Source organism: Mobula birostris, chromosome 3, assembly GCF_030028105.1.
Source record: "Mobula birostris isolate sMobBir1 chromosome 3, sMobBir1.hap1, whole genome shotgun sequence".
Classification (NCBI taxonomy): domain Eukaryota; kingdom Metazoa; phylum Chordata; class Chondrichthyes; order Myliobatiformes; family Myliobatidae; genus Mobula; species Mobula birostris.
In genome coordinates this window covers 221,082,584-221,109,780 of record NC_092372.1, presented here as the reverse complement: position 1 = coordinate 221,109,780, position 27,197 = coordinate 221,082,584, and the positions used below count along the sequence as shown (strand labels likewise).

At 44.3% G+C, this 27,197-nt stretch overlaps 1 protein-coding gene across 1 annotated transcript in view; it reads left to right on the top strand.

Annotated features, from left to right (window-relative positions):
- LOC140194803 (pituitary adenylate cyclase-activating polypeptide type I receptor-like) overlaps window positions 1–27,197 on the top strand; it is a 102,415-nt gene that overhangs the window by 52,367 nt on the left and 22,851 nt on the right. The window contains exons 3-6 of the mRNA XM_072252083.1: window positions 1,735–1,842; window positions 3,604–3,713; window positions 15,427–15,533; window positions 22,896–23,028. Of these exons, the coding sequence (XP_072108184.1) occupies window positions 1,735–1,842; window positions 3,604–3,713; window positions 15,427–15,533; window positions 22,896–23,028 (458 nt within the window). The remainder of the gene's footprint in view (window positions 1–1,734; window positions 1,843–3,603; window positions 3,714–15,426; window positions 15,534–22,895; window positions 23,029–27,197) is intronic.

The following is a 27,197-nucleotide window of genomic DNA, read 5'->3' as shown; positions in this document are numbered from 1 at the left end:
TGCACCTTTGTACAGTATTAGCCATTTCTGCTCTGGGAGAAAGTGGCTGGCTATCCTCTTGATCAACGCCTCTTATCATCTTGTATATCTCTATCAAGTCACCACTCATCCTCCTTCCCTCCAGAGAGAAAAACCCTAGCTCTCTCAACCTAACTTCATAAGAATATGGTATTAATGGTAAGAGTCTTGGCAGTGTGGACGATTAGAGGGATCTTGGGGTCCGAGTCCATAGGACGCTCAAAGCTGCTGCGCAGGTTGACTCTGTGGTTAAGAAGGCGTACGGTGTATTGGCCCTCATCAATCATGGGATTGAGTTTAGAAGTTGAGAGCCAGCTAAATAGGACCCTGGTCAGACCCCACTTGGAGTACTGTGCTCAGTTCTGGTCGCCTCACTACAGGAAGGATGTGGAAGCCATAGGAAGGGTGCAGAGGAGATTTACATAGGATGTTGCCTGGATTGGGGAGCATGCCTTATGAGAATAGGTTGAGTGAACTCGGCCTTTTCTCCTTGGAACGATGGAGGATGAGAGGTAACCTGATAGAGGTGTATAAGATGATGAGAGGTATTGATCGTGTGGATAGTCAGAGGCTTTTTCCCAGGGCTGAAATGGTTGCCACAAGAGGACACAGGTTTAAGGTGCTTGGGAATAGGTACAGAGGAGATGTCAGGTAAGTTTTTTACGCAGGGAGTGGTGTGTGCATGGAATGGACTGCCGGTGGTGGAGCTGGATACAATAGGGTCTTTTAAGAGACTTTTGGATAGGTACATGGAGCTTAGAAAAATAGAGGGCTATGATTAACCCTAGTAATTTCTAAGGTAGGGACATGTTCGGCACAACTTTGTGGGCCGAAGGGCCTGTACTGTGCTGTAGGTTTTCTGTGTTCTAAGTAGTTGTTCTTCAGCCTGGTGGTGTGGGACTTCAGGCCTCTGTACCTCCTGCCCAATGGGAGCTGCAGGACGGCATGGCCCGGTCAGTGGGATCTTTGATAATGACGTTGCTTACTTGAGGCAGCACCTCCTGCAGGTACTAGCGATGGTGAGGAGTGGATGTGCCCGTGGTGCATAGGGCTGAGTTTACTATGCTCTATGGTTGTGTTCCTGTGTTGTCCATTCAACTTGCCGTACCAGACCATGGGGGAACCAGTCAGGACTTTCAACAGTACATCTGTAGAAGTTTGCTAGAGTGTTTAGTAACAAGCTGAACCTTAACATCCTAAGAAGGTAAGGACATAGTGCTTCCTTATGGTTACCTTAGCATGCTTGGCCTAGACAGGTTACCCGATATGTTACACCCAGAAACAATCCCAACTAGAGTTCATTGCACTACAGCCAATATCCTCCACCTGAGCCCAACATTCTGTCTGTGTTTGACCAGTCCCCCTCACCCCTCGCTACTACCATCTGTCAGCAGATGCAGGAGTTTAGGGTCCCACGCCACCAAGTTCAAGAACAGTTGCTGCCCTACAATCTTCAGGCTCCTGGATGACTTCATTCGCCTCAGTGATGACTCCAAGGCCTGTAGACTCGCTTCCAGGGACTCTGCATTTGTTATGTCTGTTTCTTCATGGAATCTATTATATTTCCTTATTTTCCTGTGGCTGCCTGCAAGAAAATGAATCTAAGTGTTGTGAATGGTGTGCATACTTCAATAATAAATGCACTTTAAACCAACTGATCTTTACTCTGATGGGTGAGGGCTCAGTCTGATAACTTCCTGCTGTTTCTCTCCGCAGACTGTCCAGGAATGTGGGACAACATAACCTGCTGGCCGAATGCAGCCTTTGGCGAAGTTATTTCTGTCACCTGCCCAGGATACTTCAGACTCATTAACACCGATAACGGTAACACCGCGGACCCATCTTGGGCAGTTCTTCAGAGAGTGGAGTCAACTGGATGGGTGCATTTTGCCCCTTAGAACATCAAATATACACAACATGAAGCAGTAGAGCACAGGCCAGGCCTTGTGGTCAATTATAGGCTCTTTTTAGGGACTTTTAGATGGGTACATGGAGCTTAAAGAAATAGAGGGCTATGCGGTAGGGAAATTCTAGGCAGCTTCATGTAGGTTACATGGGTCGGCACAACATTGTGGGCTGAAAGTACTGTAATGTGCTGTAGATTTTTCAATGTTCTATGTTGTTTTGAGCTAATAGACAATAGGTGCAGGAGTAGGTCATTCAGCCCTTCGAGCCAGCACCGCCATTCACTGTGATCATGGCTGATCATCCACAATCAGTACCCTGTTCCTGCCTTCTCCCCACATCTCTTGACTCCGCTATCTTTAAGAGCTCTATCTAACTCTTTTTTGAAAGCATCCAGAGAACTGGCCTCCACTGCCTTCTGAGGCAGAGCATTCCGCAGATCCACAACCCTCTGGGTGAATATGTTTTTCCTCAACTCCGTTCTAAATGGTCTACCCCTTATTCTTAAATTGTGGCCTCTGGTTCTGGACAGAGTACAGGGTACTGATTGTGGATGATCAGCCATGATCACAGTGAATGGCGGTGCTGGCTCGAAGGGCCGAATGGCCTACTCCTGCACCTATTGTCTATTAGCTCAACGCAACATAGAACATTGAAAAATCTACAGCACATTACAGTCCCTTTAATTAATTCAAACCAAACACCAAACTAAATTAATCCCTTCTACCTAATCAATGGTCATATGCTTCCATTTTCTGAGCATTCATATGCCCATCCAAGGGTCTCTAGAATGCCTCTGACATCTGCCTCCACCACCACCCCAGGCTGCATCTACCAGACCCCCACCAACTGCTCCACACACCTCCTTTGAACTTACCCCCCACTCCCCCCATCTTCAATGCACACACTCTGGTATTAGACATTTCAACCTTGGGAAACAGATACTGTCTATTCTTTCTATGCCTCATAATCTCATAAACCTTTGCAGGTCTTCTCTGCAGCTCCAGAGAATACAACATAAGCTTGTCCAGCCTCTCATTATTGAACATGGCCGCATCCTGGTAAAACTCTCTGCACCCTCTACAAAGCTCTTACTCCCTTCCTGTAATGGGGTGGCCAGAACTGAATACCATACTCTAGACACAAGAGGTTCTGCAGGTGCTGGAAATCCAGAGCAACACACACAAACTGCTGGGAGAACTCAGCAGGCCAGGCAGCGACTATGGAGGGGAATAATCAGTCAACAATTTGGGCCAAGACCCTTCATCAGAACGGGAAAGGAAGGGAGGAAGGGGGCGGATGCTGGAATAAGAAAGTGGGTGGGAAGGGGAGGAGTACAAGCAGGCAGGCGATAGCTGTGACCAGGTGAGGGGAAGGTGGGTAGGTGAGGATGGAGGACGAGAAGCTGGGCGATGATAGGTGGAAAAGGTAAAGTGCTGAAGAAGAAGAAATCTGATAGAGGACAGTGGACCATGGAAGAAGGTGGGGAACCAGAGGGAGGTGCTGGGCAGTTTGTGAGGGTGGGGGAGGAGGTGAGAAGGGGTGAGAGAACCACCAGTATGGGAGAAAACTGAAATGGTGTGTATGGTGGGGGGGGGGAGGGCTGGAAGGGATAGTGGGGAGTGGTCACTGGAAGTTAGAGAATAATTTCTCTTCATTTTTGTGTTGTAAACTCTTCAGATTTGGGGTTAGTCTATAGGAACTGCACATACGAAGGCTGGTCGGAAACCTTTCCCCATTACTACGAGGCGTGCGGCCTTGACGAAAACATCACTGAGATTGGAGACCAGGTAACTCTACTTGTCCCCGCAAGTCTTGTGTCTTTTAACAAAGAGTGTCTTTTCCTCAGCGGACCCTCCTCACTGTCCGCTTCCCCCCTCCCCCCCCCCCCCCCCGAACATAATAGTGGCAGCACAGAGAATCGGCTGGTGGGACCAATGTGCACAGCTCCGGGGACCCCAGTCTGATCCTGTCTGTCACCTTCCTGACAGCCTGAAGCAGTCTGGCCATTCTCCTCCGACCTCTCCCATTAACAAGGAGTTTTCACCCACAGAACTGAATTGATTCCACAACCTACAGATTCAATACTTCCTAGGACTCTACAACTCAAGTTCTCAGAATAATTCTACTGCCGTTACAGTGTGTCCATAAAAGACCGAACTGCCTCCCCAGAGACCAGAGCACTCCCCGTTCGATGTCCATAAGATATCAAACTTAACTACTGAATCTAAAGGCCAAGTGATCATTTCCTTAAGTTTATGACAAAAGAAGGATAGTCCCAGAGACTGGTCTTCCCACAAATTCCACAAGAATGGAAATGGCAGGTAGTGGGCATGATGCTTCGTGTTATACATGAACCCTGTAGTTATCCACTGGTCTCGCATGTTGCTCAGTAGTTTCACCACTGTATGGTTGAGTCCTCTTGCTGTATCCAAGAAACTCAGTCCTGGTAGGTAACCCTCATTTTATTGCGGCTTTCACTTCTGACAGCAGGTCTGCAAGCCCTTGTAGCTTCTGTGGTCTGTTCTGTGAGAGCTTTGGAAAATTATCTCGTCTGCTGAAGAGAGATTCTTCCATTGCTTCTGGAGAGCCATAATATTTGTCCAGCATCTGACTCAGCATTTGTAACCCGGCAGTTGGATTATTGATGTGAGTTGCTCTAAACCTTTTGAGTGGTGCAGTGGCTCCCCTTCAAACCACTTGTGGAGAAGGTCTAGCTCTTCGCTAGGTTTGAGACTTTGTGTGTAGTTTTTTATTGATTGTATTGTATGTCTTTGTTTTACTGTGAATGCCTGCAAGGCAATGGGTCTCAGGGTAGTCTATGGTGGCATATACATACTTTGATAGTCAGTTTGTGAGTGCAGGGGGTGTGATCAGGGACAGTCAATGCTTGGAGTCAGACGGTCTCAGTGAGATCCTAAATGATTAGATTGGATTAGATTAGATTCAACTTTATTGTCATTGTGCCGAGTACAGATACAAAGCCAATGAAATGCATTTAGCATCTCACCAGAAATTATTATTATGATTATGAGGACACGCAGTCCCCTTTAATTGTCATTTAGTAATGCATGCATTAAGAAATGATAAAAATGTTTTTCCAGAATGATATCACGAAAACACATGACAAACCAACTTAAAAACTAACAAAAACCACATAATTATAACATATAGTTACAACAGTGCAAAGCAATATCGTAATTTGATAAGAACAGACCATGGCACGGTAAAAGTCTCAGAGTCTCTCGAAAGTCCCATCATCTCACGCAGACGGTGAACCTCCAGCGCCACAAACTTGCCGATGCAGCATCCCGGAAACATCCGACCACAGTCAGACTCCGAGTCAGTCCAAAAAACTCCGAGCCTCCGACCAGCTCTCCGACACCGAGCACCGACCACCATCTCTGCTGAGCGTTTCGACCCCGGCCCCGACAACAGGCGATACGCAGGGCCGAGGATTTGGGTCCTTCCCCTCCGGAGATTCTCGATCGCACAGTAGCACCAGCAGCGAAGCAGGCATTTCAGATGTTGCTCCAGATGTTCCTCTGCGCTTTCACGGCTGTCCCCATCAAATCCGGATTGATGTATGGCACCCCTAGTTACAGATACTGATATTCATTCGGAACAGCAGCGCGCGCTGCGACGCATCGCCATCTTCTCCTCCCTCCGATTGCAAAGAATAGTGTTACTTACAAAATAACTGCAAATAAAAAAAAGTGCTACAGCACACAAATATGAAAGTACTGAGACAGTACAATATGGGTGCAATACTGCTTAGCGCTGTGATGAGAAGTTCAGCAGTGTCACAACCTTGGGGAAGAAGCTCTTCCTGTGCCTGCTGGTGCGGGAGCGGAGGCTCCTGTAGCACCTACCGGATGGGAGGAGAGTAAAAAGTCCATGGTTAGGGTGAGATACATCCCTGATAATGCTTTTCACCCTGCTTAGGCAACGTTTATGGTAGATGTTCTCAATGGTGGGGAATTGGGTGCTGATAATCCGCTGGGCAGTTTTCACCACATGTTGGAGTGCTTTGTGGTCCAATACGGGACAATTGCCATACCACACTGAGATGCAGTTGGTGAGTATGCTGTCAATGGTACAGCGGTAAAAGAGTACTTTCCTATAAGACCATTAGGCACAGGTCATTCGGCTGCTCGAGTCTGCTCCACCATTCATCATGGCTGATTTATGATTACTCGCAACCCCATGCTCCCGCTTTCTCCCTGTAACCTTTGATGCCCTGACTAACCAAGAATCTATCAACCTCTGCTTTAAATATACCCAATGACTTTGCTTCTTTCAATATTTTTTATTAATTTAAATATATAAGAATACAGAGTACAGGAAAAAAATGTCAATACATTAAGCTAAATCGCACATAAAGACTCCTTACCCTATATTCGTACAAGTCAATTAGTTCATAGCATTGAAAAATGATAATTTTATGATATAAAAAAAATCTAACCCACTACTAAGACCGAAGCTGATTAGTAGAAAAAAAGATTGTTAGTCATCATCTGTGCTTTCACAGCAAATCAAAGGTTTTTAAAATAATTCAGAAAAGGTCCCCACAATGTTTGAAAGTCTTGATCAGATTCAAAGATTGAACATCAAATCTTCTCTAAATTTAAACATGACATCACATCACATAACCATTGAGTGTGAATCGGAGGGGCCACATCTTTCCACTTAAGCAAAAGCGTCCTTCTGGCCATAAGAGACATAAAAGCCAAAATGTGCAAATCAGGTGGCTCCAAAATAATATCCTTTCCTCCAACAATACTAAATAAAGCAGTCAAAGGATTAGGCTTGAAATTTACTTTAAAAAGTGTTGAAAAGGATTGAAATACTTCTTTCCAAGACTCGAACATGTCCAAAACATATGAATGAGTAAAGCTTCTCCATTATTACATTTATCACAATACGGAGATAGATCCAAATAAAAACGAAACACTTATCCTTAGTCATATGGGCCCTATGGACCACCTTAAACTGAAGGAGAGAGTGACGGGCACATAACGAAGTTTTGACCAATTTAAAAATTTGATTCCAAGTTTCCTCAGAAATTGAAGTCTGTAAATCTTGTGCCCAAAGATTTTTAATTTTATCTAAAGGAACACTTCTCATTCCCAAGAGCATATTATAAATATTAGATATAGATCCATTATAAAAAAGTTTCAGATTAAAAATTACATCTAGTAGATTCTTATCAGGACTTTTAGTAAATTACTTATTTGAGACCATAAAAAATCTCTTATTTGTAGATATTGAAAAAAATGAGCTTCGGGTAAACTATACTTAGTTGACAATTGTTCAAACAATAAAGGACCGCCCTCTACAAACAAGTCCTGAAAGCATTTAATACCTAATCTATCCCATTCTTTAAAAGCCACATCAATCATAGAGGGTTTAAAAAAAAATAGAAAAAATGGGACTCAAAAGAGAAAATCTCAATAAGCCAAAGTATTTTTGGAATTGTATCCAAATTCTCATAGTGTGTTTAACTACCAGATTATCAGTTAACTTACTCAGAGACAAAGGAAGTGAGGATCCAAGAAGAGAAACAGAGAATTTACTAACAGAGTTAGCTTCTAAGAAAACCCACATCGGGCAATCCTCACGATTTATATAATATAACCAAAATGTAAGATTTCTTATATTAACTGCCCAATAATAAAATCTAAAGTTTGGTAAGGCTAATCCTCCATTCTTCTTATCTTTCTGAAGATGAATCTTATTTAATCTCGAATGCTTATTCTTCCCTATATTAGAAGATATAATAGAGTCAAGAGAATCAAAAAAGGATTTAGGAATGAAAACCGGCAATGCCTGAAAAAGATATGTAAATTTAAGTAATATATTCATTTTGATAGTTAATTCGACTAATTAACAATAACGAAAGAGGCGAACAATTTAATAGTTTTTTTTTACATGATTCAATAGAGTAAGAAAATTTTCTTTAAATAGACACATAATTTTTAGTAACTGTTACACCTAAATAAGTAAATTGGTTTCTTACAAATTTAAAAGGAAGGTTAGAATTTGTTGGTATCAAATTGTTCAAAGGGAAAAGTTCACTTTTATAACCTGAAAACTGGCTAAAACAGGAGAGTAAAGAAAGCACATGGGGTAATGAAATCTCAACATTAGAAATAAATAGCAGCAAATCATCAGCATACAACGAGACTTTATGAATGGTGTCTCTCCTTAAAATACTGGTGATATCATTAGATTCTCGAAAAGCAATGGCTAAGGGTTCTAAGGCCAAATCAAAAAACAAAGGGCTCACTGGACAACCTCGGCTAGTGCCTCGTTGAAGCTTAAATGGTTTGGAGTTATGAAAATTAGTGATAATCCTAGCAGAAGGAGCTGAATAAAGTAATTTAATCCATTGAATGAAAACAGGTCGAAAATTAAATTTTTCTAAAGTTTTAAATAAATAATTGCATTCAACTCCGTTGAAAGCTTTCTCAGCACCTAGGGATACCAGACATTCCGATACCGTGTTAGAAGGAGAATAAATAACATTTAATAACCAGCGAATATTAAAGTGAGAATATCGATTTTTGATTAACCTGGTTTGGTTATCAGAAATGACAGATAGTAAAATATTTTCAATCCTATGGGCCAGAACTTTAGCATCAACATTAAGTAAAGAAACTGGTCTATAAGAAGAGCATTCAGTTGGATCCTTATTCTTTTTAAGAATAAGCCAAATGGAAGCCTCATAAAGCGATTGAGAAAGTCTGCCCGACTTAAATGAATCCGAAAAAGCTGAACATAAATGAGGTGTAAGCAGTGAGGAAAAGATCTTATAAAATTCTCCAGAAAATCCGTCTGGACCCGGAGCTTTCCTCAAACGTAATGAGCGCACAGCCTCAACAATTTCCTCAAAAGAAGTAGGTTGTTCCAACAATTTTCTGTTGTCGGCAGAAATTGTAGGAATATTTATTTGATCTAAAAAATTGTTCATTACAGCATCATCCTTAGAAGATTCAGAACTATAAAGTTTAGAGTAAAATTCTCTGGAAGTATTATTTATTTCTAAATAATCAGTTGTCTTATCAGCATCAGCCTTGCATATTTCTTTAATCTGTTGTTTAGCTCTAAAGGTTTTAATTTGATCAGCCAATAATTTACCAGTGACTTGGTCTCCACAGCTGTCTGTGGCAATGAATTCCACAGATTCTCCACCCTCTGGTTACAGAAATAGCTTCTCTGTTCTAAAGGGACATCTTTGTATTCTCATTAGTGTACACAAAGGATAATACTAACTTTGTGGTCGGGGGATTTGGGGAAAAAGTAAGTCTCCCTAGTAAAGCAGTGGTACTCCATGCCGTGACGGGCTTTAGTGTGGATAAATCTCTAGGGGCCAATGGGAGACAAGTGAAGAGATTTATGAATGCTCTGACTGAGAATTTTACTTCTTTGCTATCCACAAATGATGTGCCAGATGACTCACATTCATTATTACGTGCCATGTCGTATGATGTGGGTGATTATGGTCTATTGACCATGATTGTTCTTGACAAATTTTCCTACAGAAGTGGTTTGCCATTGCCATCTTCTGCGCAAGTCAGGTGACCCCAGCCATTATCAATACTTTCTAGAGATTGCCTGCCTGGTGTTGGTGGTCGCATAACCAGGTGTCAGTGTCCTACAGCATAGTTATAGGCTTTTCAGCCCATCTAACCATGCTGACCGAGATTCCCATCTAAGCCTGCTCCATCTGCTCATGTCTGACCCAATACCCTCCAAATCAGTTTTCCCCCAAACTGCTTCCTTGGCTCCCAGACCCCCTGCTCAGAGACCCCTCTCTCTTTCCAGCATTACATAAAAGCTATAAAGAATTTTGATTTACAATGCACAGTGAAGGAAAATTGGAACCACAATTTCAACGCAGTGACAAATGATTCCAGACATTATTCAGAAGTCGCTCAAACGGAGTCTCAGATCCCCACATTCAGTAATTTGAAATCTGTTTCATTCCTTTGAAAGAATTTGGGTAACTGCACTGAAACTGCGCTCGGCTAAACATAATGTTAAAAAGGCTATAAAAATACAACTTGACCTTTTTCCACAGTGCAGAGATTGCTTTCTACGACCAAAGGTCTTGATATGATTTTTGAAGCTCGGCTTCAGATTGAAGTCATATTGTAGTAAGATTCATTCTTCCTCCATCCTTCCTGTTAATTCCTCATTACAAGTGTTCAGCAATGAATTTATTACCCGATCTGGAATTTGGATCAAGAGAAGATCCTGAAACCTGTCCGACCTGGTTTTATGCAGCTCACCCAGGTGGACACAGTATACTTGAAGATCATCAGCTGATATTCTTTTTTTCTCTTCCAACTCAGAGAGACTCGGAAGTTCGAAAAGGTCACCATGGTCCATGTTGAAATTAAATAGGGTTAACCTGGTCAGAAATGTGGAGACAACTGATTTAGCTTTAATAAGATTCATAATTGCAATTTAAGATTGATTTTATTAAATATTGCAAATAATTCTGACAAATAAGCAACGTCATGCCTAATATTCTTGAGCTTGATTACCGAATGAAGCATTCAAGTCTTCAAAGGAGTTTATCACATTTTCAAAAAGTGCACAAAAGCATCTCAGGCAGTTTCCTTTTGAGAGCCATCTGACTTCTGTGTTCAACAGCAAGCCTCCAAAGTGTTGACCATTCTCAATACAAAGCTCTCGAAATAGTCGAGAATTGAGAGCATAGGATTTGATTTTATTTACTGCAGAGATAACAGTATTTCATGATTTGTGCCACAGAACACTTGGGTTTTATTTCTGAGACAAGATGTTGTCTGTGAAGTACAAAGTGAATGGTAAATATATTAGGTACAGACATTTTCAAGAAACTAATAAACCCATGGTGGCGTCTTGTCATTGATGCTGCCTCTTCTGTTGCAGAAACAAGAACATTGGTGAGCGGAATGCCCTCTTGTAAAAATTGCTCAATGACCCAAAATATTAGCTCCCCCTTCCTATCTGTTTCTAGTCACCTTGCAAATAACAACTCTTGAACCATGCTTTCATCTTTTATGAAGTGAACGTAACCAAGAAGCAAAGCTTTGTTGCCTAGCAAAGTTAACTCATCCAACTTCAGAGCAAATTCAGTTGTCCTAAGTATGTTGCACAATGTGTCTTCCACATTCTCAGACATCATCTATTCAACACATACAAAATGCTGGAGGAACTCAGTAGGCCAGGCAGCATCCATGGAAAGGAGTATATCGAGGTCCTTGATTGGACATGACATCACAAGTTACGGGGAGAAGGCCGGGAACTGGGGTTGAGGAGGAGATAGAAAAAAGGATCAGCCATGATTGAATGCTGGAGCAGACTCGATAGGCCAGCTGGCCTAATTCTGCTCTTATGTCTTATGGTCTGGGCCCAAAACATTGACTGTACTCTTTTCTATAGATACTGCCTGGTCTGCTGAGTTCCTCCAGAATTTTGTGTGTGTTGCTTGAATCTCCAGCATCTTCAGATTTTCTTTTGTTTGAGATTTCAACTATTCGTCTTTGAACAGAGTTGTCACTGAGCAGAATCACTTTAATTATTTGGTCTGGTGATTGATAGAAAACCATACTCAGAAACTCCCTTACTGCTGGCAGAATCAGTTCTTCTTCAATGGCGTGGGATTTCCAGATTGAGCAACGAGCAATGAAATGTCGTAGGAAACACACAAACCATCACTGTTTCGGTGTGAAGTGCTGGCAAACATGTTTTGAAGTGTGATCCATTTCTGAAAGTTATCACAAAGTGACTGAAAGTAAGCCATGTTCTTACTTACTTTATCAGAGTGTATTCAGTTGAGCCAGAACAGTTTCATTGCTTCATTTGGGGAAAAAAACATTTTCACACAACAGACAAGTTGGCTGCTGTTGGTTGCTTTGTGCTGGTAGAAATCCATATTGCAGATACGCCACCCTGCACTCCCTCTACATTTCTCTTTTGTTTGGTCTGCTTCTGCCTTTTTCATTATGGATTAATGACCACAGTCATCGCCTATTGTTTACATCCAACCTTAAGCGCTGCGATCGATAAAGGGGAAAGTTATGGTATCATCGTAGCTCAGGCAAAGCTGACTCTGCCTGAAGGTAGAAGGGCAGTGATATCTCAGTCAGGCGTGAGCTAGAGAAATGTAGTCAAAAGGACAGATTCTGAACTTTACCCCATTGAATACACACCCTAATTCACAGGAATAGTGTCACGGTGTGATTGGAGTATCAGAATTGACTGGCTTACACTGTAATGCGGGGCCGGGCCCAGAAATCACACGATTTCTTTCAGTCCAGGTTTCTCATGCTCTACCAAATACAGGATTGTCACAAACAGGAGAAAATTTGCGGATGCTGGAAATCCAAATCAACAAACACAAAATGGAGGAACTCGGCAGGCCAGGCAGATTGTCACATTGCTTTTCATCAACCTTAACACAGTTTGAGCAAAGTCAAAGAAAATGGTGGGTTAGCAAGAGATGAGGTGATCACGTGATCAATGTAAATATTAAATGCTTGTAATAAGAGATTCATTTCTTAAATTAAGCCTGTCATCTTTCACTGCTGAGTGAACCCCCCACTCCCTTTATCTCTATCATCCCCTTAGAAACTCCGAATGACCCAGTAGGGGGGTGGTTGTGATATCACCCACTTTGGGAACCACTGCTCTAAGCTTTTCCAATCCATGCACCTGAACAGGTGTCTTTAAGCATTGTTAGTGTATCTGCTCAACCACTTCCACTGGCAGCTCATTCCATACACGGACCACCCTCTGGGTGAAATGTTGCCCCTCAGGTTCCTGTAAAATCCCTCCCTTCTCACCTTAAACCTGGGTTCTCTACTTCTTGATTCTCCAACCCCGGGACAAACAAAAACAAAATCTGTGTGCATTTCACCATCTCTATGCCCCTCCTAGAAGTTACAGAAATTATACACCTTTCATTCCCCTATGCACATTCCTATGAGGAAATATCCCAACCTACCTCTCTCCATAACCCACTCAGAAAAAGCTGCAGGAAGCTGCAAACTCAGCCTTTCCATCGTGGGCACCCGCCCCTCCATCGTGGGCACCCGCCCCTCTATCTTGGGCACTCGCCTCTCCAACGTGGGCACCAGCCGCTCCATCGTGAGCACGAGCTCCATTGAGGATACCCGCCTCTCCAGCATTGAGGACACCTTCAAAAGGCAATGCCTGATAAAAGATAGCATCCATCATTAAGGCCCATTATCACCCAGGACGTGCCCTCTTCTCATTGCTACCATCAGGAAGGAGGTACAGGAGCCTGAAGACACACACTTAATGATTCAGGAGCAGCTTCTCTTCTGCCATCCGATCTCTGAACAGACACTGAACCAACCCATGAACACTACCACACTATTCCTCCTTTCTTCCACTACTTGCTTCTAAAGTATATTTCTAATTTTAAATTATATATTTTTTATTTATTGCACTGTCCTGCTGCCACAAAATGATAACATTTTCCATGTTTCTGGTTTTGGCATTGGTGCCTCCATTCCGAGCCGTGATGGAGGGTTGTTTTGACAACTGGACGTCAATGGATATTGGCGTTCTCCAGAGATAGTGCTGATTTACATCCTTCAGTCCTCTGCATGAATTGTTTAATCGCCATGTAGTAAAATTGCTAAATTGGTTTATAGTTGTCAGATGTACCTGTTTACAGGGGGAAAATGGTTTTGCTCACTGTCTAGACAGATCAATTCATCATACCAGTGCATTGAGGTAGTACAGTAATGGAGTGCAGAATGGTATGAACATAGCAGCTGTGTGGTGAAAAAGGCACAACCGCGCCTCTTTCACCTCAGACGGTTGAAGAAGTTTGGTATGGGCACCCTAATCCTAAGGACTTTCTACAGGGGCACAATTGAGAGCATCCTGACTGGCTGCATCACTGCCTGGTTGGGGAACTGTACTTCCCTCAATCGCGGGACTCTGCAGAGAGTGGTGCGGACAGCCCAGCGCATCTGTCGTTGTGAACTTCCCACTATTCAGGACATTTACAAAGACAGGTGTGTAAAAAGGGGCCGAAGGGTCATAGGGCACTCGAGTCACCCCAAACAAAAACTGTTCCAGCTGCTACCATTTGGGAAATAGTACTGCAGCATAAAAGCCAGGACCGACAGGCTCCAGGACAGCTTCTTCCACCAGGCCATCAGACTGATTAACTCATGCTGATACAATTGTATTTCTGTGTTACATTGACTGTCCTGTTCACGTAGTTATTATTACAAATTACTATAAATTGCACATTTAAACAGAGACGTAACGTAAAGATTTTTTCTCCTCGTGTATGTAAAAGATGTAATAACGTGAATTCAATTCAATAATTGTTGTAGTTACAGAGAAAGGGTCGTGCAGATAGACAGTAAGACAGCCAGATGGTGAGGTCAGGTGTCCATCTTATCATAGTAGGGAATATTCAGTTAGGGTGACAGTTCAAAGTACATAGAGATTAATTTTCTTGTGGGCATTCACAGTGGAACAAAGAAACACAATAGAATCAGTGAAAAGCTACGCACAGGGGCTCACAACCATTGTGCAAATGAAGACAAACTGTGCAAATCTGTGTGTGTGTATGTGTGTGTGTGTGTGTGTGTGTGTATATATTGAGATATAACACAGAACAGGCTGCCCAGACACCCCCAATTTAATCCTAGCTTAATCACGGTACGATTCACAGTGACCAATTAACCTGTCAGCCTTTAGACTGTGGGAGGAAACAACATCCGGGGGAACCCCGCCCGGTCACAGGGAGAACGTACAAACTCCTTACAGACGGCAGCAGGGAAAGAAAGTAAATGAATAATGCAGAGATCGCTCGTTGTGGAGTCCCGGAAAGTGAGTGCACAGGATGTGGAATCAGTTCAGACTGCCTTTCATCGGGGTCTGCCCCCAGCCCATCCGGGACATTCACTGGATGTGCTGCACTTGCAGAGCCCTCTGCATTGTCAAGGACCCCTCCCAGCCATGCCCCAATCTCTCCGTCAGGCAGATGGTACTGCTGTACAAAAACAAGGATTGTTAGGCTGGGCAACAGATTTATCCCCCAGGCCATGAGAATTCTGCTACCACCCTGAACGCGTTACTTATGACAGCATCAATAGCATTATACTCTTGTATGTGTAACTATATGCTATATATGCACTTTAATGTCAGCTTGTACATTTACAGAATATCTTTTATCTGTTAATATTATTTTATCGGCTGAGTGTGATATGTGCACCTTGGCCCAGAGGAGCGATGTTTTGTTTAGATGTATACCCCTGACTGGTTGAATGACAATAAACTTGGGTGAGCAAAGTGCAGGATCCTGATGGTCGGAGAGTAGTAGCCGTTCCTGAACCTGGTGGTGTGGGACCTAAGGCTCCTGCACCTCCAGCAACCTACCTAACGAGGCAGCGTCTGAGAACACCTTCTTCCGCTCTCCCGGCGCGGTTCTGCGGTACTGACACACTCTCTCTCTCTCAGCTCTTGCAGGGTCAGTATTATGTGTCCGTCAAGGCTCTCTACACGGTGGGCTACAGCACCTCCCTGGTTTCCCTGGCCATCGCTATGATCATACTCTGCCGCTTTAGGTAAGACCTTTCTCCGGTAGGTTTCTCCCCACCGCTCGAGGGCGGCGCGGTAGCGTAATGCTTTATAGTATCGGCGATCGTGATCGGGGTTCTATCTCCGTAAGCAGTTTGTACTTTCCCGCCGTGGCCGTGTGGGCTTTCTCTGTCAGCGTGGCAGCTCCCGCAACGATACTACAGCCGAAGGCGTCCCAGAGTTCAGAGTTCAATTCCAGCACCGTCTGGAAAAAGTTTGTCGGTTCTCCCCGTGAGATGCGTGGGTGTCCTCCTGAGGCTCCCCCTCCCCACCCCGTAGTCCAAAGATGAAAATTGTCCTGTGATTGGCCTGGTGTTAATTAGGTGCGTAGCTGGGTGGTGCGATGTGGCTCGCTGGGGCCGGAAGGGCCAGTTCCACATTGTTATCTCTAAATGAATAAATAAATAAAATCGAAAGACATATGGTGAGTTGTGCGCAAAATTTACAAGGATGTTGCCAGGACATGTTGACATGGGAAAAGTTGAATTGGTTAGGACTTTATTCCTTGGAGCACAGGAGAATGAGGGGAAATTTGATTGTGATATACTAAATTATAAGGGGTAGGGATAGGGTAAATGCAAATCTGTTTTTGAGGTTGGTTCAGACTAGTACTATAGGTCATAGGGTAAGGGTGAAAGGTGAAATGCTAAGGGGGGGAACCTTCTCCACTCAGAGGATTATGGGAGTGTGGAATGAGCTGCCAGTGACAGTAGTGGATGTGAGTTCAATTTCAACATTTAAGAGAAGTATGGATAAGTAAGAGTTCAAAATTTGAAGTAAATTTTATTATCAAAGTACATATATGTCACCGTAATCAACCCTGAGATTCATTTTCCTGTGGGCATACTCAGCAAATCTATGGAATAGTAACTTTAACAGGATCAATGAACGATCAACCAGAGTGCAGAAGATGCCAAACTGTGCAAATGCAAATATAAATAAATAGCAATAAGTGATGACATAACAAGATAAAGAGTGCTTAAAGTGAGATCATTGGTTGTTTGAACATCTCAATAGATGGGCAAGTGCATGTAGTTATCCTCTTTGTTCAGGAGCCTGACGGTTGAGGGGTAATAACTGTTCCTGAGCCTTGTGATGCGAGTCCTGAGGCTCCTGTACCTTCTTCCTGACGGCAGCAGCGACAAAAAAAAAGGTCTGGGAGGTGGGGATCTTTGATGATGGATGCTGCTTTTCTATGACAGCGTTTCATGTAGATGCGTTTAATGGTTGGGAGGGCTTTATTCATGATACACGGGCTGAATCCACTACCTTTTGCAGGATTTTCTGTTCAAAGGCATTGGTGTTCCCATACCAGGCTGTGTCAATGGATAGGAGGGGAATGGAGGGCTATGGTCTGGGTATGTGTCAATGGGACTAGGCAGAGTAACAGTTCAGCACAGACTAGATGGGCCAAAAGGCCTGCTTCTCTGCTCTATGACTCTACGCTTGGAACCTGAAAACCAGAAAATTCCACACATCCATTCATCCGGAGGCTAGCTCTCTGCACACTGACACAAACCTTTATTTCTTTACAATTGGGACATTATTACCGCCCGTTGTTTTGAGGAGGAACCAGACTTGGTCTGAGATCGGTCAGTGTATGCAAACCATTCCCAGTCTAAAGCTGCAAGCAGGGACGCCCTCTGCTGGTGTACCCTGGAACTTCAGCAGGAAGGTGCAAATGCCTGAATGAGCTGTAGCTTTAAATCAAAATGCAAAGATCTAACTTATTATTAAAGTACATATATGTCACCATATGTTACCCAGAAATTCATGTTCCTGCGGCCCTGTATAGTAGATACAAAGAGGTGCAATGGAATCAATGAAAACTGCACACAAAGACAAACTGTTCAAATACAAACAAAATAAAAATATTAATAAATAAATAATATTGAGAACGTGAGTCATAGAGCCCTTGAAACTTGGGAGCAAATTAAAGAAACAGGTAAATTAATCACATGTACTGAGGTTACTGATCATTTCATTACATCAGTGCATTGAGGTAGTACAAGGGAAAACAGTAACAGAATGCAGAATATTAGTTACAGAGAAAGTGCAGAGTAGGCAGACAGTAAGGTTCAAGGTCATAATGAGGCAGACTGTGAGGAGAAGAATCCATCTTATCATACAAAGGAGCCGTTGGACAGTGGGAAAGAAGCTACCCTTGAGCCTGGGGGAACGTGCTTTCAGGCGTTTGTATTTTCTGCCCGATGGGAGAGAGGAGACCCGCCCAGGCCAAGCTCCTCCTCACTGCTGCCATCGGGCAGGGGGTACAGGAGCCTCAGGACTCGCACCACCAGGTTCAAAGACAGTCACTACCCCTCATTCACTCATTTATAGAAACATAGAAACATAGAAAATTGATGCAGGAGTAGGCCATTCGGCCCTTCGAGCCTGCACCGCCATTTATTATGATCATGGCTGATCATCCAACTCAGAACCCCGCCCCAGCCTTCCCTCCATACCCCCTGACCCCCGTAGCCACAAGGGCCATATCTAACTCCCTCTTAAATATAGCCAATGAACTGGCCTCAACTGTTTCCTGTGGCAGAGAATTCCACAGATTCACCACTCTCTGTGTGAAGAAGTTTTTCCTAATCTCGGTCCTAAAAGGCTTCCCCTCTATCCTCAAACTGTGGCCCCTCGTTCTGGACTTCCCCAACATCGAGAACAATCTTCCTGCATCTAACCTGTCCAATCCCTTTAGGATCTTATACGTTTCAATCAGATCCCCCCTCAATCTTCTAAATTCCAACGAGTACAAGCCCAGTTCATCCAGCCTTTCTTCATATGAAAGTACTGCCATCCCAGGAATCAATCTGGTGAACCTTCTTTGTACTCCCTCTATGGCAAGGATGTCTTTCCTCAGATTAGGGGACCAAAACTGCACACAATACTCCAGATGTGGTCTCACCAAGGCCTTGTACAACTGCAGTAGTACCTCCCTGCTCCTGTACTCGAATCCTCTCGCTATAAATGCCAGCATACCATTCGCCTTTTTCACCGCCTGCTGTACCTGCATGCCCACTTTCAATGACTGGTGTATAATGACACCCAGGTCTCGTTGCACCTCCCCTTTTCCTAATCGGCCACCATTCAGATAATAATCTGTTTTCCTATTTTTGCCACCAAAGTGGATAACTTCACATTTATCCCCATTAAATTGCATCTGCCATGAATTTGCCCACTCACCCAACCTATCCAAGTCACCCTGCATCCTCTTAGCATCCTCCTCACAGCTAACACTGCCACCCAGCTTCGTGTCATCCGCAAACTTGGAGATGCTGCATTTAATTCCCTCATCGAAGTCATTAATATATATTGTAAACAACTGGGGTCCCAGCACTGAGCCTTGCGGTACCCCACTAGTCACCGCCTGCCATTCTGAAAAGGTCCCGTTTATTCCCACTCTTTGCTTCCTGTCTGCTAACCAACTCTCCACCCACACCAATACCTTACCCCCAATACCGTGTGCTTTAAGTTTGCACACTAATCTCCTGTGTGGGACCTTGTCAAAAGCCTTCTGAAAATCCAAATATACCACATCCACTGGTTCTCCCCTATCCACTCTACTAGTTACATCCTCAAAAAATTCTATGAGATTCGTCAGACATGATTTTCCTTTCACAAATCCATGCTGACTTTGTCCGATCATTTCACCACTTTCCAAATGTGCTGTTATCACATCCTTGATAACTGACTCCAGCAGTCTCCCCACCACCGACGTTAGGCTAAACGGTCTATAATTCCCCGGTTTCTCTCTCCCTCCTTTTTTAAAAAGTGGGGTTACATTAGCCACCCTCCAATCCTCAGGAACTAGTCCAGAATCTAACGAGTTTTGAAAAATTATCACTAATGCATCCACTATTTCTTGGGCTACTTCCTTAAGCACTCTGGGATGCAGACCATCTGGCCCTGGGGATTTATCTGCCTTCAATTCCTTCAATTTACCTAACACCACTTCCCTACTAACAAGTATTTCGCTCAGTTCCTCCATCTCACTGGACCCTCTGTCCCCTACTATTTCTGGAAGATTATTTATGTCCTCCTTAGTGAAGACAGAACCAAAGTAATTATGTCATGTCATGCCATGTCCTTGCTCCCCATAATCAATTCACCTGTTTCTGTCTGCAGGGGACCTACATTTGTCTTTACCAGTCTTTTCCTTTTTACATATCTATAAAAGCCTTTACAGTCCATTTTTATGTTCCCTGCCAGTTTTCTCTCATAATCTCTTTTTCCCCTTCCTAATTAAGCCCTTTGTCCTCCTCTGCTGAACTCTGAATTTCTCCCAGTCCTCAGGTGAGCCAATTTCTCTGGCTAATTTGTATGCTTCTTCTTTGGAATTGATACTATCCCTAATTTCTCTTGTCAGCCACGGGTGCACTACCTTCCTTGATTTATTCTTTTGCCAAACTGGATGAACAATTGTTGTAGTTCATCCATGCAATCTTTAAATGCTTGCCATTGCATATCCACCGTCAATCCTTTAAGTGTCATTTGCCAGTCTATCTTAGCTAATTCACGTCTCATACCTTCAAAGTTACCCCTCTTTAAGTTCAGAACCTTTGTTTCTGAATTAACTATGTCATTCTCCATCTTAATGAAGAATTCCACCATATTATGGTCACTCTAACCCAAAGGGCCTCTCACGACAAGATTGCTAATTAACCCTTCCTCATTGCTCAAAACCCAGTCCAGAATAGCCTGCTCTCTAGTTGGTTCCTCGACATGTTGGTTCAAAAAACCATCCCGCATATATTCCAAGAAATCCTCTTCCTCAGCACCTTTACCAATTTGGTTCACCCAATCTACATGTAGATTGAAGTCAACCATTATAACTGCTGTTCCTTTATTGCACACATTTCTAATTTCCTGTTTAATACCATCTCCAACCTCACTACTACTGTTAGGTGGCCTGTACACAACTCCCACCAGCGTCTTCTGCCCCTTAGTGTTACGCAGCTCTACCCATATCGATTCCACATTCTCCCAGCTTATGTCCTTCCTTTCTATTACGTTAATCTCTTCTTTAACCAGCAACGCCACCCCACCTCCCCTTCCTTCATGTCTATCCCTCCTGAATATTGAATATCCCTGAATGTTGAGCTCCCATCCCTGGTCACCCTGGAGCCATGTCTCTGTGATCCCAACTATATCATAATCATTAATAACAATCTGCACTTTCAATTCATCCACCTTATTATGAATGCTCTTTATGGGCTCCTTTATTTTGTTATTTCATGCTGGTTATTTATTGCTATTTATTTATATCTGCATTTGCACGGTTTGTGTCCACTGTCTACAGTTACTGATCTATAGATTTGCTAAGTAGGCCCACAGGTAAAGAACCTCAGGGTTGTATGTGGTGACATGGATGTACCCTGATAATAAACTTTACTTTGAACTTTGAGAAGAGAGAGTGTCCTGGGGGTGGGGAGGCGGGGCTGGTGTCTTTGACTAAGATGGCTGCTTTACTGAGGCAGCGATTATACATCGAGGACACGGAGGGAGGGCATCTTCCTCCCTCCGCATTAGCCACGGCTTTGGCGTGGTAAAGTTGGATGCTGTGGCTGGTGTTTCTGAATGGGGGGGGGGCGTGGGGAGAAGCATGGAAAGTGAAGGCTTGCGTGAGGCAGCATGGTGCCCATCCCCCCCTTCTGATTGCTAAATGGGGTAGTTTAGATTTTGGTGAAGTTCTACTGTCAATCTACCAGGTGTGCTGCAGGAGAGAACTTCATACTCCCTCATGGCATAGGGCAAGGCCATTTAGCCCATTGAGTCAATGCTAGCCACCCATTCCTCCGCTGTAATTTCTCCCGATGTACACATCGGAGGCAACTTCCAATGGCCAAGGAACCTGCCAGCCCACATGTCTTTGGGATATGGGAGGGAAGTAGACCATCCAGGAAAACACATACTGTCACAGTGAGAGTCGTTAGACCGTAAGAGCAGAATTAGGCCATTCGGCCTATTGAGTGTGTGCAACCATTCCATCATGGCTGATTTATTAACCCTCTCAGCCTCATTATCCTGTATTCTCTCCGTAACATTTGATGCCCTGTCTAATCAAGAAGCTATCAACCTCCACTTTAAATATACCCAGTGACTTGGCCTCATGATTTCAAAATGTTCAAAGTTAATTTTATTATCAAAGTACATCTATGTCACCGTATACAGCCCTGATTCATTATTGATTGTGGGCAATCACTGTAAATAGAAAAAAACACAATAGAATCAATAAAAACAGCACTCAACAGAGACGGACAAACAACTCCCGTGCAAAAGAGGGCCAACTGTGCAAGTACCAACGGAAAAGAAAAACATATAATAAATAAATAACAAGAACAGGAGTTGTAGAGTCCTTAAAGCTGAGTGCAAAAAGGTTGTGGAATCAGTTCAGTGTTGGGGTGAGTGAACTTAACCCCTCTGGTTCTGATTTGTATGGCCTGTGTCCGTGTCCGAGTGAGGCAGGAGTTGGATAGCGAAGATCAGGTATGTACCTGTCTCTGTCCGTGTCCGAGTGGGGCGGGAGTTGATGAAGGAAGGGTATGTACCTGTCTCTGTCCGTGTCCGAGTGGGGCAGGAGTTGGATAGCGAAGATCAGGTATGTACCTGTCTCTGTCCGTGTCCGAGTGGGGCAGGAGTTGATGAAGGAAGGGTATGTACCTGTCTCTGTCCGTGTCCGAGTGGGGCAGGAGTTGGATAGTGAAGATCAGGTATGTACCTGTCTCTGTCCGTGTCCGAGTGGGGCAGGAGTTGATGAAGGAAGGATATGTACCTGTCTCTGTCCGAGTGGGGCAGGAGTTGGATAGCGAAGATCAGGTATGCACCTGTCTCTGTCCGTGTCCGAGTGAGGCAGGAGTTGATGAAGGAAGGATATGTACCTGTCCCTGTCCGAGTGGGGCGGGAGTTGGATAGTGAAGATCAGGTATGTACCTGTCTCTGTCCGTGTCCAAGTGGGGCAGGAGTTGGATAGTGAAGATCAGGTATGTACCTGTCTCTGTCCATGCCCGAGTGGGGCAGGAGTTGATGAAGGAAGGATATGTACCTGTCTCTGTCCGTGTCCGAGTGGGGCGGGAGTTGATGAAGGAAGGGTATGTACCTGTCTCTGTCCGTGTCCGAGTGGGGCAGGAGTTGGATAGTGAAGATCAGGTATGTACCTGTCTCTGTCCCTGTCCGAGTGGGGCGGGAGTTTGAGAGTAAAGGTCAAGAATGTTTCTGTCTGTCCGTGTCCGAGTGGGGCAGGAGTTAGATGCGCATGTAGGGGATGCGGCAGAGGGAACCATTTAGCACAGAGAGGATAAACGGAACTCCCTCCTTGCCTCAGTAACTGCCTTCTCTTGCAGGAAGCTTCATTGCACCCGGAACTACATCCACATGAACCTCTTCGTCTCATTCATCCTACGAGCCATTTCGGTCTTCATCAAGGACGCCATCCTGTACTCGGAGAGCGAGGGAAGCCACTGCTCCGTCTCCACGGTCAGTCCGCAGGGCTGGGGTGGCGCGGAGTGGGCCGCGGTGCGCAGGGGAGATGTGCTCGGTGGGGTGTGAAAGGGGTCTTGTTTCTGACGGTACGTGTGCAGAGGAGACATTAGCCCAGATGGAGATTGAGTTAAGATTGTTGGGAGGTGTGTGGGGGGGGGGGGGGGGGGGGGAAGTTGGATGAAGAAGAAAACACTTATCTAATGAGGTGTTCTATTCAATTTTCTGATGTGAACATCACAGGAAAGTCCCTACTCATTACCCATTCCTGACTGCCCTTTGCAAGGGGCTAGGCTGCTGCCTTGAACTGCTGTGGTTCTTCTTGTGAGGGAGCTCCCAAGATCATAATCGTAGAACCAGAAACAGGCCCTACAGTCCATGCCAGCCTGGTCTCCTGCTTAGTCCTATCAACCTGTACCCTTCCTATACATCTCTGAAACGCTACCTGCACCCAGACCATACATCTCCAAACCCTTCCTATTCATCTCCAAACCCTTCCCATTCATCTCTGAAACGTTACCCGCACCAAGACCATACATCTCCAAACCCTTCCCATTCATCTCTCAAATGTTACCTGCACCCAGACCATACATCTCCAAACCCTTCCCATTCATCTCTCAAATGTTACCTGCACCCAGACCATACATCTCCAAACCTAACATAAGAAATAGGAGCAACACACATCAAAATTGCTGGTGAACACAGCAGGCCAGGCAGCATCTCTAGGAAGAGGTACAGCCGACGTTTCAGGCCAAGACCCTTCGTCAGGACTAACTGAAGAAAGAGCTAGTAAGAGATTTAAAAGTGGGAGGGGGAGGGGGAGATCCAAAAAGTTATGTGTGTTGCTTGAATTTCCAGCATCTGCAGAATTCCTCGTGTTTGCATAAAAAATAGGAGCAGGAGTCGGCCATCTGGCCTATCGAGCCTGCTCCATCATTCAATAAGATCATGGCTGATCTGGCCATGGACTCATTTCTACCTACCTGCCTTTCCCCCATAACCCTTAATTTCCCTACTATGCGAAAATCTAGCCAATCTCGTCTTAAACATATTACTGAGGTGGCCTCCACTGCTTCATTGGACAGAGAATTCCACAGATTCACCACTTTCTGGGAAAATCAGTTCCTGCTTACCTGCATTCTAAATCTACTTCCCCCAAATCTTGAGGCAATGTCCCCTAGTTCTAGTAACTATGACCTCCAGTTGTAGTCCCATACAACCTTAGGTGAAAAACAAACGAGAGAATCTGCAGATGCTGGAAATCCAAAGCAACACACACAAAATGCTGGTGGAGCTCACACATAAAAGAATTCTGGCATTCCTCCAGCACTTTGTGTGTATTGCTCGAGAGGAAAAAGCCTGCTTGCATTTACCCTTTACCCCTCATAATTCTTCAAACTTCTGTAAGCTCTCTCCTCATTCTCTGTGCTCCAGGGAATCAAGTCCTAACCTGTACAAATTTTCCCTATAAACTCAGGTCCTCAAGACCCGGCAACATCCTGTAATTTTTCTCTGGGCTCTTTCAACCTTATTTAGATCTTTCCTGTAGGTAGGTGACCAAAACTGCACACAATACTCCAAATTCAGTCTCACCAATGTCTTGTACAACTTCAGAAAAACATCCCATCTCCTGTACTCAGTAGTTTGATAATGGGGGACAAAGTGGCAGAAGCTCTCTTTATGACTCTCTCTACCTGTGATGCGGAGGGAGTTCCAGGGTTTAGACCCAGTGACGATGAAGGGAGTGAGTTATTTCCAAAGCAGGGTGGTTTGTGAGTCTGTAGAGCTGGGTAAAAGTGACAAGAGAACAGCGAACATCGATATCAAAATAGACCAAACAGTAACATGCAGCAAAAGGGTAGGAGGTTTACGGGTGATTTCAAAGTCAAAATAAATTTATTATCAAACTACACATATATGACCATGTAAGCACCCAGAGATTATAGCCACAAGGGATTCTGCAGCTGCTGGAAATCCACGCACACAGACACACACTCACACTGGGCAGCATCTGTGGAGGGGAATAAAGAGTCAATGTGTTTCGGGCTGAGACCCTTCATCAGGATTACCTTAAGATTCATTTTCTTGTTCACGTTTATTGGAAAATAAAAAATACTAGAGAACTTATGAAAGGCTGTACACAAAGATTGACAAAACAGCCAAAGTGGGTGACTAGAATTTACAGTCTGACTGTTGTTCACTTCAATTATCTCCGTTATCTCATCCTGCATTTTCCCCAGCAATGATGAGAGGGATGATAGGTCAGTCCCACTCTGTTTTGTTTCCTCCCTGTTCCCCTCGCTCTCTCACTCTCTCTTCTCTGTCTCTCTCTCTCTCTCTCATTCTCTTCTAATTTATGAAAACTATATATATATATATAGACTGACACACAACTAACACGCAAAAGGAGATGAGCTGTGCAATAAGGAACTATAATGAAAGGGGAAACGAAAACCAGAGGGCCCAGGTTCAAGGTGAGAAGGGTGAGATTTAATGGAACCTGAGGGCAACTTTTCACACACATCTGCTCTCACCCCATCCTCCCGCCAGCCCACTTGGAATAGGGTTCCTCTTGTCCTCACCTACTACCCCACCAGCCTCCGTGTCCAATATATAATTCTCCGTAACTTCCGCCATCTCCAACGGGATCCCACCACTAAGCGCATCTTTCCCTCTCCCCCACTTTCTGCTACCTATGCGACTCCCTTGTCCATTCGTCCCCCCCATCCCTCCCCACTGATCTCCCTCCTGGCACTTATCCTTGTCAGCGGAACAAGTGCTACACATGCCCTTACACTTCCTCCCTTACCACCATTCAGGGCCCCAAACAGTCCTTCCAGGTGAGGCAACACTTCACCTGTGAGTCGACTGGGGTGATATACTGTGTCCGGTGCTCCCGATGTGGCCTTCTATATATTGGAGAGACCCGACGCAGACTGGAAGATCGTTTTGCTGAACACCTACGCTCTGTCTGCCAGAGAAAGCAGGATCTCCCAGTGGCCACACATTTTAATTCCACATCCCATTCCCATTCTGACATGTCTATCCATGGCCTCCTCTACTGTAAAGATGAAGCCACACTCAGGTTGGAGGAACAACACCTTATATTCCGTCTGGGTAGCCTCCAACCTGATGGCATAAACATTGACTTCTCTAACTTCCGCTAATGCCCCACCTCCCCCTTGTACCCCATCCCCATTTATTTATTTAATATTATTTTCTCTCTTTCCTCTCACAATAACTCTTTGCCTGTTCTCCATCTTCCTCTGGTGCTCCCCTCCCCCTTTCTTTCTTCCAAGACCTTCCGTCCCATGATCCTCTCCCTTCTCCAGCCTTGTATCCCTTTTGCCAATCAAGTTCCCAGCTCTTGGCTCCATCCCTCCCCCTCCTGTCTTCTCCTATCATTTCGGGTCTCCCCTTCCTCCTCCCACTTTCAAATTTCTTAGTATCTCTTCTTTCAGTTAGTCCTGACGAAGGGTCTCGGCCTGAAACGTCGACATCTTCCTAGAGATGCTGCCTGGCCTGCTGCGTTCACCAGCAACTTTTCAGTCAGACAGTGGTCCGTGTATTGGAACGAGCTGCCAGAGGAAGTGGTTGAGGCAGGCCCATTAACCACATTTAAAAGCTGCTTGGACAGGTACACGGTAGGAAGGGTTCAGGGCAGTGCATCTCACAGTGGGTGATATCCCCCCCTGGGTCAGTGGGAGTTCCTAAGATGGTGATCAAGATAAAGGCAGTGGTGGGTGGGAGGGGTATGCTCGGTAGCAGGGGGGTCAGCAGAGGGATTACAGGCTTAATTTAAAATGTACTTAGACAGATACATGGAAAAGAATGGTTTCAAATTAAGATTCAAGAACTCAAAATTGTTTAATATCATTTCCAGCACACAAATGTAAAGGAGAACTGATTAATTGTTGCTCCAGATCCGATGCAGCACAAAAAAAGATAAAAGATAAAGAACACAATAATAATAAAGGAAAAAGCCCAATAAATATAAGTAAATGCAATAGCTTATTTAATAGATTGATTGTCAGTCCATAAAGTGACACTGGGCACAGGAGTGACTGACATAAGGTGACTGACAGGAAATGATAAAGTAGTGGTGGTTAGGGGTGTGGAGGGGTGGGTTAGTGGGTGGTGGTGTTAATCAGCCTTACTGCTTGGGG